The following is an 11,405-nucleotide window of genomic DNA, read 5'->3' as shown; positions in this document are numbered from 1 at the left end:
TTCACTATGGTTATTTACTGTGGCTATTCACAATGGCTATGCACTATGGCTATTCACTGTGGCTATTCACTATGGCTATTCACTGTGGCTATTCCCTGTGGTTATTCACTATGGTTATTCACTGTGGCTATTCACTGTAGCTATTCACTATGGTTATTCACTGTGGCTATTCACTGTAGCTATTCACTATGGTTATTCACTGTGGCTATTCACTGTAGCTCTTCACTATGGTTATTCACTGTGGCTATTCACTGTAGCTATTCACTATGGTTATTCACTGTGGCTATTCACTGTAGCTATTCACTATGGTTATTCACTGTGGCTATTCACTGTAGCTATTCACTATGGTTATTCACTGTGGCTATTCACTATGGCTTTTTTTTTTTTGGCTTTTCTCTTTTTCTCCTTATTCTTATTGGGATAAATTCTATCCAAGGAAAAGGACAGAGAGAAATGGAGAAATATGGTTAACAGATCTTGTGTTGTGCCCCAACGGTTCAATATACTAAGTCATTAAGCGATAGGGTAAGGTATTTCTATTTTGCTACTCTTGAAATAGCTATATTCCTTCCTTTATATCTGTCCTCATTAATGTTACTATGTCAACAGGTATTTTTTAGTTTCTCTCTCTCTGGCTTTACACTATGCCTCTATTATTTTGTAAACACAAGTAATACATGCTATAAAGAAGTATATAAATACTCATTAGAAATTGTAACGTATTTTTTTTCTTATAAGTCTTCTATATTATATTTGCTGCCTGATGAAGATATAATTAAGGATGTCAATACAAGTAAACTGGATTCAAGATATAATAGTTCAATGCCTATAGCTTATTTATACAGTTAATAATGACAACATAACACAATCAACCGTAATTTAGACCTATAAGACCACAACTAAAGCTTAAAGTGAATTAAATAATAGATCAACGTAAAGGCTATTCTGAGCATCATTCCTTAGATACTTATGCTGTTGGGAATGGACTCTGGCAGAAGATACGTGTGCTCAAATGTCCGGTTTGCATTTCTTTCCTTGATAATTTCCCCTATGCCAGCAAGCTTCATACGAAAGCTGAATTGGAGATATTTTCAAAATTGAACACATATATAAGTAATACATTTATTATCGAACAAAGGGAGATTTTTAGGACTACCATAAATATGAAGATAGATAAATAAATAAATTGATAGATATATAGATACATAGATTTATAGTTAGGCCTATAGATATATAGAGAGAAATATTGATATTCTTGTATATAAATAGTGACAACAAGGATGCCTGAGTGAGTGCCCATTACGAGTCGAGCTTGGGCCCTTAAGTGGATACTACCCAGAGGCCTCCCATCAACTAGATGGTCTTTAATCACACACGTTAAACACGGCTTAGTCACGTCTGGGCGCTCTAATTCTAGCGAGGTCGGAGGCCGATCCCGCGTGGTGTGCTTACGTATTCCTACGTAATTGGTAGAGAGCACTAGCACAGTGTATGTTCCTCGTGAGGAAAGGCGATGCGGATGGGACAGGTTAACCAAGCCTTTCTTTCATCCTACCCACTTGCAATTCATCTACTCTAGAACGGAATGAAATATATTTCCCATACCAGTTAGCCTATCCGTCTCTCTTAACTCTTTCTCTCCGTAATTATTTTTCTACGTTTCAGCGGAATTCTTCATTTTGCTCAGTACTATTTCACTACCTTGTTATGATTAAGTTTCAATAGCTTTGTCGTTGGTCATCAGATAATGTTTTATTTGGTATAGAATTAAGGGGGAATGCATGCGCTTTAGATATAACACAAAGTCAAGTTTATAGAATGAAACATAAATGTAATTTAATGAGGTCAAATCAACGATGGCATCGTCCATTAGGAGAGAAAGAGTTAACAGAGAACAGGAATACAGCCTCTCATTAAAATAAGGACTGCTTTAATATATGCATAGCCTACCTTTCCACAGCTTTTTTCCCATTTGGATCTACAATGTACTCAGTTTCAAAGTCGCCAAGACTGTTGGTTCCTCTGTCGCTTAGAAGCTTTGTGACCGTCATTAGCTTGAGAATGGTCACAATATCCGGTAAACTGGCCAAAATGTCAGCCTCAGTCAAAATTGCATTCTGTTGAGTAAATCCTCTTTTTACTGACGTATACTTTACAACCCTAAGTATATATTACTATTTGATGAGGCTATTGTAATGAAGACATTTCTAAGAAATCTACAAAGGGCAAAGTCAGTGTCAGTGTACTGCTTACGATTGTTTACATTATATAAGAACAGAAATTACTGGGATGCAGAGGCGTAGCTAGGGACGGAGGAGGAGGAGGGAGAATTTGAAAATCCCCCCCCCCTTGAAGGGGGCTTCCAAATGAGAGTAGTTGTTTTTTTTTGGAAGTGGGGGGATATATATTCTAGCAATGAAATTAAATAAAACAATTTTTTGTTGGGACAGCAGGATAAATATTTAAATGGATTAACTAAGGTACATATCATATATTTGTGTATGAAGAACTTACATTAATGGGGTGTAAAAACTAAAGTCACAACCTACTTAAATGAAATCTATTATCGTAGACCCCGACCCCCGTCATATACCCCCAGTTTATTTTTCACTTTTTTCATTTTCATAGATCCCTTGGAAGTCTTCGTAGACCCCTGGGGTCTATATAGACCACTTTGGGAATCACACGCCTAGTACGCCTAGATCTAGAAGCATATCATTAAAATAGAATAAAGTGTAGTAGATTTATGCATTCGCCTGACCAGGATTTTTTCTCCCGTAATGAAAAGGGGAAATAAGGCGGGATAGAAAATGTTTCTCTTTTTCACATCTAACATTCATTATATTTTTCTTGTTTCTATGCTACCTTTCTAATGCAAGGAAAGTGCAAACAGGCACGTCCTCGTATCACCTGGTGCCAACACTTCCATGCAGTGGACACCAGGTGGGAAGAAGCTTTAGACACTGTCCGTGGCAGATCTTTATGGAGACAGCTTGCCACCCAATGCGCCGAATGACGCGAGAGGATCGAAGTCTAAGTAATTTTGTACTACCTTTAGGCGCTCAACAATCACAATTTAATTGGTCTTATAATTTCAAGCAAAAAAAATACTTAAGCCCCCACCCTCCACTTAGCAGTATGGTCAGCCACGCATTCCAAAGCAATCCTGTAAGACATTGCGAAGTCCCGTTATAAGACTGCCTAAATCAAATGTATCCATAATAACAATAAAATAGTAAATGACAATAACTGTTGTCAAGACCTACAGGATCAGTTGGTGGAGTCCCTTGAAGTGTCAATGGATAGTTAGCCGGAAATCCGTACTCATCATACTGTCCGAAGTTGGCAGAGGCGTGCTTAACACTGCACGTGAAGATGATACAGGTCAGTATCTGCTGAAGCTGATCTAAACTGCTGATCTTTCCATTACCTGGCACACCCTGCAGTAGCAAGATAAAGCATTATAAAGTTATAAGAGAGACTAGCAGAAGAATATTCAGATAATGTCAACAGGAGAAAAATTTGACCCTGGAAACTACAGACCAGTACCATTTACCAGCATCACATGTAAAATTCTAGATAACATAATATGTAGCAACATCATAAACCACTTATACAAATATAATGTCCCTACTTACATACCAACATGGCTTTAGGAAATATAGATCATGTGAAACACAACTAATAGGTCTAATTGATGATTTTTCAAAAGCTTTTGAAAAAGTTCACCACCATAGTTTGCTTAAAAAATTAAATTTTGATATTGAAGGTCCATTGCATCATGGGATTAAAGATTTTCTGATAGGGAGATAACAAACTGTAATAATAAATGGCTCTAAATCAACACCAATAACAGTAAACGCAGGCGTACCTTAAGGAACAGTCTTAGGTCCACTACTTCTTTTAATTTACATTAACGATTTACCACATTACACATTTCTCGTCCCATATGCTAGGACAAATTTGTACAAGTGCTCCTTCTTCCCTAGTGCTATTAGAGCATGGAATGGGTTGCCTGAGCTAGACAGGAAAATCAGTGACTTGGCAGAATTTAAGTCATTGGTTAATATGGATGACTAAATGCATGACGCGTAGGACGTAATCATCTTCTTTTTTGAAGCAACGTCTGTATTATATAAGATAAGAAGATAAGGACTATTTGTTAAGGCGGAGAGTTAGGGCCAGGAAGAAGAGCTGTGATACGCGAATGAACAGGCCGTTCCTATTCAATGCTACAAATATTTGAATTCCCGTGAGAAAAAGAATGTATTGATGAGCGTTTACTTGTGGGAATTAATAACTTTTATTGTTATCAGTAAGAAAAAAAAACAATAAACACTATAAACAATTTTTAGCCCGGAAAAAATTAACGGACCTAGCAGGTGGGTAACGCTTGTTTTAGCGTTGTTTTTTCTTTAAACATCGACAACACAACAAGAAGCGTAGCTAGGAATTTTCCATCGTTTGGGGGTCGGGGGCTTGACATCTTTGTTGGCCCTTGCATTTTGTGTAACAATAGTTTTGGGGGCCCCCTTCAAGCGGGGACCGGGGGGGGATTTTCCTATTTCCCCCCTCCTCCCCCACCCTCCCTAGCTACGCCACTGAACACAACTTATACTCACCTTGATCCCCATTCCGCCTTCAGAATAATTTCTTTCCTTTACTAACTCTTGGGCCCAGTTCTGAAGCTCATGATCAGTTTGCAGTGCATCTGGGGAGGCTTTTCAACACAAACATACACACATAAATTAAATGAAATCATAGCTTTTATAATAGCACTACTTTCATTCTTATAGCATGCTCAGAGAATGCTCAGAGCGCTATGGTCCAATCTCATTTGTGGACCAGTGGGGTGGAGGGGTCTTTAGTAAAAGGTTTTCCGTGCTGCCTTTAGGCGCTCTACCCGAGTCGGGTGTCGAACCTCCTTCCTAGGTAGCCAAGCTAAGTTCAAGCGTACTTGGCCTCTTGATCACGCTTCCCATAATACAATATAAATATTAAACACTATTTATAGAATACAATTTTACCCAGACTGAATATCACTAGTATGGCATCGTTATTACTAGATCAATCCTACCTCTATAGTCGTACTGTTCAGTTTAATGGATAGAAAATCTTTTTGAAGATTAATCAAAGGGAGCGGATCTCAGACAAAGGATTTCGTAAGAGAAATATCAAATGATGGTAAATCCCCATAATTTAAGCGATTGGTTAACATGCATGACTAGATGCATGAGGCGTAGGACGTAATCATCTTCTTTTTTTAACTAACTTCTGTTTTATATAAGATAAGCTAATAAAATACTCAGAAAGACGCCAATGTAGCTCACTCTCGATTGGAATGTGTTCGAGAGATTATGACGTCCATGTTCATCCATTGACTACGATTTATATTTTTGGTATTGGTTTGCGCGGGCACGCTACTCTGCCTCATCGTGGCGCCCGCGTGGAAACGTCCAATAGAGGAAGTGGTTAGGCTAAATGGGTAGCAAAGCAAGACTCCCGTGGGGATGCCCACGGGTAGACGAGAGTCCACCCATTGCACGGGCGGAGTTGTAACAAAGTCCCCACAAACACGTCCCACATCCATGCGCTGTTCCTCAAAGGGACCGTTACATTGATGGCGGGTCCCGCACAGCTAGCTTGGTACAATGAAGGAAAATGGCGGAGGCTCCCGGTACCCTCGGCCTTCGGCCATGTGCAGCCAAGCATGCGTCGGGGGCCAAAGGCATTGGAAACAGCAATGTTTTATATAGGCATTGACTCGGGTCTCTATCAAACAGAACTGTGTTCTCACAGGTTTTTTTTTTTTTTACTGTTTGGCGTCCAAACAGGTTTTTTTTTCAAACTTAGAGCTCGAAGAGCCTTCGGCTCAGCTCTTGGACATCAACAAGGTATTGGTTTGTGGTAGACCAAAAAAAGGGAGGTAATAAAATTGGCATAGGAATATCCCAATTATTATTCTTTACTGTTCTCCCCTTTCTTTGAAACGTAAACTAGTAATTTGATATTCTTTTTTTTTTTTACAAAACTAACTCTCAGATCAAGTTGAAATTTTGCACAATTATTTCTTGTACTTAATAAGAAAGAATCAATCTACAAAATAACAGGTTAACTATTAACTATTGGTAATTACTATTTTTTTGATGTTGAATAAAGGCAAGAAATTGTACTTGACAGATGTGGTTGTATAGGCTGAATATGTCTTCTTTATACTTTGTGTAGAGAAATAGGTCGCCGCTCATAAATTTGAAAAACAATAGATAACTGTAAAACCTTATATTTTCGTAAGTACTTCGCTGTCTCGGTGCACAGAGGTTATAGTGCCTTACCTTGCGCTTTATATATTAGATATATGTATATGATGCATTTTAAAAGCTATCGCTGTAAAAGATATAGCACAGATACCTCCTCCTTTCCCCCCTCCCCCTTTCCTAACCAGTCCAGACAGGTGATAGGATCACAGCCCATTGGGGACGCTAAAAGCCAGAAATTTCGCTAAACAAAAACAATTGGTAAAAATATTTCTAATCGCACAGATTTGTTAATGCTAGTCTAAATCTATTACGAAATTTAATTACGAGACTTATCCAAACTTATTGTTACAATGGACCTTCAAACAACATTTAGCCATGTGGTAATATTGATAAAACAATGAAGAAAAAATGTATCACGGGACAGCCTTTATGGATTACGTAATTTGTATAGAAGAGTTAGAGAATCACGTGGCTAAATGTTGTTTATGATTGGTGAATGAGGTCCATTACACTTACACAGTTACATTTACGGCTGATGCAATTACACTTTTAGTATATGTAATTGGCATCTTCCTGTATTCTAAGGACTTGACAGTGACTGGCTGAAACCATAGACTAGAACCATAGACATAAATAAATATAGACTGGAAAAAGGAAATAACTTCATGTAACTTGAAAACATGTATATCTATTGTATTCGGATTTCCGAATTCTGAAAAATTGAAAAATTGCACGATCTTCAGTCTTAGAGATTAAACAAAACTCCTAGACATAAATAAAGTACACAGAAATGCAAGTCACAAATTTTCATTTCATAAAACTCTATTATCGGCCAGTCTATATTTATTTATGTCTATGACCAGAACACTTCCTTCATTTAGTACACAGGTTACACCAAACAATTTTTGCTACTTTTAGTTTGTACGCCATTAATGAAAATCACTCCTACAGTTTGACATGATGGAACTTACTGTAATAAATGCTCAGATATTCTAGAACATAGTCATCGATGGCGTTGTACAGCAAGAGAGCATCATCTCTGAAGTGGTAGGATGGTAGTACATTGGGGTCATCAAGCTGTGGAGACACACACACACACACACAGGTAAAGTGGATGAAGAAGTTGATAAATTATTCAGTGTAATGAAGGTTTGCCTTTCCTTTGGTAGCACACAATTAGTTTAAGATAAAAAAAAGTATTAGACGGAAACTCTATCAAACATTGATAACTCTTTCTCTCCTAATTGACAATTCCATCGATTTAACCTCATGAAATTAAATAAATGTTTGATTATATAGACTTGACTTTGTGCTCTATAAAAAGAGCATGCATTTCCTTTTAATTCTATAACAAATAAAACACAGACGAGAAAGTTATTCAAGATTAATCATAATAGGGTAACAAAACATACTAATGAGAAAATGAAGAATTCCATCGGAACGTGTAAAAGAATTGCGGAGAGAAAGAGTTAATACAAATGGACTACTAACTAGCGGTAATAAAAGAGAGTCGATAAGAAGTTCCTTGAAATATTTTTTAGCTCAATTCTTTTTTGTGTTTTTTTTTAGTTAGTTCAGTTTAGCGCCCTGGACATTGCTTAGTTTATCGTGATAATCTCCAGACCTTGGACATTGCTTAGTTTATCGTGATAATCTCCAGACCTTGGACATTGCTTAGTTTATCGTGATAATCTCCAGACCTTGGACATTGCTTAGTTTATCGTGATAATCTCCAGACCTTGGACATTGCTTAGTTTATCGTGATAATCTCCAGACCTTGGACATTGCTTAGTCTATCGTGAAAATCTCCAGACCCTGGACATTGCTTAGTTTATCGTGAAAATCTCCAGACCCTGGAGATTGCTTTGTTTATCGTGAAAATCTCCAGACACAGACACACGGGTTATCATCAACCTCCTTCAACAAAATAACTTGATACAAGTCAAGTGGAACCTTTTCTGGGCAAAGGGTTGGGAGTCGTACTCTCGAAAACGGTTCTAACGATTTTCCTACAAAAAAATCGATAGATGATGTTTATGGTTGGTAAATGAATTACTTGCTCCTTGGGTATATTCTGAAAACTCTAGCTTGACTGTTATAATTTTTCTAAGTATAAAAATGTATTTCAATTAGGCGAGTCAACTAGAATATATTTATCTTAGAAGCCATACGCCTTCGAGTATCCCCGCATGTAGGCCCCAAGAGTGTATAATAAATACATTTTCTGGAAAATGTTTAGTACAGTCTTGTAAGTCTAGATTTAAAGGCCCAATCATCAGAATAGTATAAAGTAGATTTAAGCACTCACTATGCCATATGTGGAAGATACAGCAACCTGACAACTAACGAAAGAGGTCTGGCTAACACATTAGAATGCCTCGAATAACCACATGGCACAGTCCTAAAGGAGAACACCACAACCAGATCGACTATATCATGGTGCAGCAGCGTTTTAAGGCAAGCATCCATACGGCCAAAACAAGAAGTTTTCCTGGAGCTGACATTGGAAGCGACACTGACTTTGTTATGATGACTTTCAAACTACACCTAAAATGTAACAAAACAAGGACCTATCAGGATAAACTTTGACCTGGACAAGCTAAAAGACCCCCAGGTAGCTGCCATATTCGAGACACAAGTAGGAGGAAGCTTTGCAGCCCTCAATATCTTGGACTCCAATGACCAGGATTTATTGACACACAACTCAACAAGCTTAACACAGCAATCACAGATACCTTAAAATTTTATGAAAGCTTTGCTCTCCCCAAAAAAAACTAGGTAATAGAGGGTATACTTTAAATATCTGACAAGCGACGGGAGCTTAAATGGAAAAAGTTGTCCGACCCAAAATATATCCACGAATACAAAAGTGTCAACAAAGGATTAACAAGGAAATGAAAGAATCGAAGAATTGGATAGAGAAAAAAGACGGGAAATTGAGAAGGGGTTCAACAGTAAAAACGCAAACCAACTGGTTGAGAACTTCACAACCTCAAAACATGGAAGAACTACCACAGTACAAGACAAAAACAATAGAGGAAAAATGTGATAAAAATATGTAATAAGTCCTGTTCAGAATTATACAACTTTGAAATCTCAGGAAATCCCTAGTTACTTAAAGTCCCTGCAGTATCCAACATCGAGTAATATCCTATTCTTCGCTTGGAAGAAGCATCAGCAGTTAAAAACTCTGAAAAGAGAAAATAATCCGGAGTGGACAACATTCCTGATGAGCATCTAAAGGATGGAGGGAAACCATGATAAGCGCACTTTTAAAGACTTTCAACACGATCTGGCAGTATGACACAACCACTTATCATCACTCTTCCAAAGAAAGGCAATTTACAACTCTGTCAAAATTACTACACCCACAGCTTCATAAGCCATTCCAGCAAAATTAGACTAAACCGGCTACAATCTATAGCTGACATTACTGTATCAGAAGAACAAGTCGCAGCTCAGGAGATACAATCCTAAGCCTTAGGATACTCTGTGTACAGTATCTCCAACAGTATCTCCAACACCATCAGATCCATGTCTTCATTGACTTCAAAAAAAACTTTCGACAGAATATGGACTGGGGCATCCTGGGAGACAATGGAAAAATACCACTCAAATTAATCTCTCTAAAAATAAGCAAAGTGTTTTGTTAAATACTCAGAATGTGCGAAGTGTTCCGTTAAGGAAAAGTTTGGGAACCACTGGTAGAGGAGATTCAGAATGTATACTAATAAAGAATAAAAGCAATAGGATAATTGTAAAAACAAATTCTCCAATCAAATATATTTGAGATGAACATCTTATGAAATTGCAATTAACTATTGCATATTACTTTAAAAGTTTAATGTAGGCCTACTTAATAAAATCATCTGTCGAATACTTGAGAGTCTTAGATAATAGAAGCGGCATACAATGGGCATCAATACAACGTTTGGAGGACCTGGAGTTCGCCGATGACTTCTGCCTCCTCTCCCATACACAACAAAATGCTCAGACCAAACTCACTCTCAGAAATAGCGAAAAAAAATGGACTTCTAATCAACACAAAGAAAACAGACGTTATGAGGATCAACAACAGACAATAGAACCCAACCCTGTTACAGGCAGAAAACATCCTTGATACGGACCACTTGACTTATCTGGGAAGTAGAGTTAGTTACGGCCCTATGCTCCCCTGGGAGTGCACAGGATTAAGTCAAGGATTAAGTCAAGGATTAAGTCAAGGATTAAGTCAAGGATTAAGTCAAAGATTAAGTCAAGGATTAAGTCAAGGATTAAGTCAAGGATTAAGTCAAGGATTAAGTCAAGGATTAAGTCAAATACTTACCCCTCTTCTCCTCATGTCTTCATGAAAATTTCCATCTACGTCCAGTCTCCAGTTCTCAAATCTACGTTAAAAAGGTTTCGATAGTGTGTGGTTATAATACAACAATCATTAAAATGGCGTTATGTATTTGTATCTAAACATATCTCTACAATACTCCTATACAAAATGCTGTTTACTTTCTCTTATTTCTTTCTCTATATCTTGTGCCCCTCTCTCTCTCTTTTCTTCTTCTTCTCTCCCATCTCTTTCTATTTATAAAAAATACTATCACGTTTTATCTGTGACTCTTTTCTCCTCTCTCTATAAAACCAGTATATCTCTGTATATACCTCAACCTCTTTCTTCTCACTCTCACACTTTGAATCTATTTCTAAATTTCTCTCTCTCAATCTCTCTCTATCGAACTCTCTCTTTCTCTCTCTCTCAATCTCTCTCACGCAATATTAAATTTTAAAATCTCCCTTTATCTCTAGTCATCTCTCTTTCTTAATTTCTAGTCATATCACTTTCTTATCTCTTATCATCTCTCTCTCTCTTAATCTATCTCTAGTTATTCATTTCTCTTAATCTCTAGTCATCTCTCTCTTAATCTCTAGTCTTCAATCTCTTAATCTCTAATCATAATTCTCGTAATTCTTAGTCATCTCTCTTTCTCGTAATCTCTATTCATCACTCTGTCTTTTAATCTCTGGTCATCTCTCTCTCTCTGTCTTTAATCTCTAGTCATCTCTCTCTTAATCTCTAGCCACTCTCTTTCTTAATCTCTAGCAATCTCTTACACTCTTAATCTCTAGTCATATCACTCTTTTAATCTCTTATCA

General features: G+C 37.4%; 1 protein-coding gene across 1 annotated transcript in view; it reads right to left on the bottom strand.

Annotated features, from left to right (window-relative positions):
• Positions 1–302: 302 nt before the first annotated feature.
• Positions 303–11,405, bottom strand: part of LOC106061179 (allene oxide synthase-lipoxygenase protein-like) — a 28,588-nt gene continuing 17,485 nt past the window's right edge. The window contains exons 10-15 of the mRNA XM_056030206.1: positions 10,585–10,645; positions 7,229–7,334; positions 4,623–4,720; positions 3,267–3,440; positions 1,951–2,117; positions 303–1,074 (exon numbers count right to left, since the gene is read on the bottom strand). Coding sequence (XP_055886181.1) covers positions 960–1,074; positions 1,951–2,117; positions 3,267–3,440; positions 4,623–4,720; positions 7,229–7,334; positions 10,585–10,645 — 721 coding nt within the window. The 3' untranslated portion in view covers positions 303–959. The remainder of the gene's footprint in view (positions 1,075–1,950; positions 2,118–3,266; positions 3,441–4,622; positions 4,721–7,228; positions 7,335–10,584; positions 10,646–11,405) is intronic.

This window comes from Biomphalaria glabrata, chromosome 5 (genome assembly GCF_947242115.1).
Source record: "Biomphalaria glabrata chromosome 5, xgBioGlab47.1, whole genome shotgun sequence".
Lineage (NCBI taxonomy): Eukaryota > Metazoa > Mollusca > Gastropoda > Planorbidae > Biomphalaria > Biomphalaria glabrata.
Note: the sequence above shows the minus strand (reverse complement) of the source record. Positions and strands in the feature narration are given on the sequence as shown.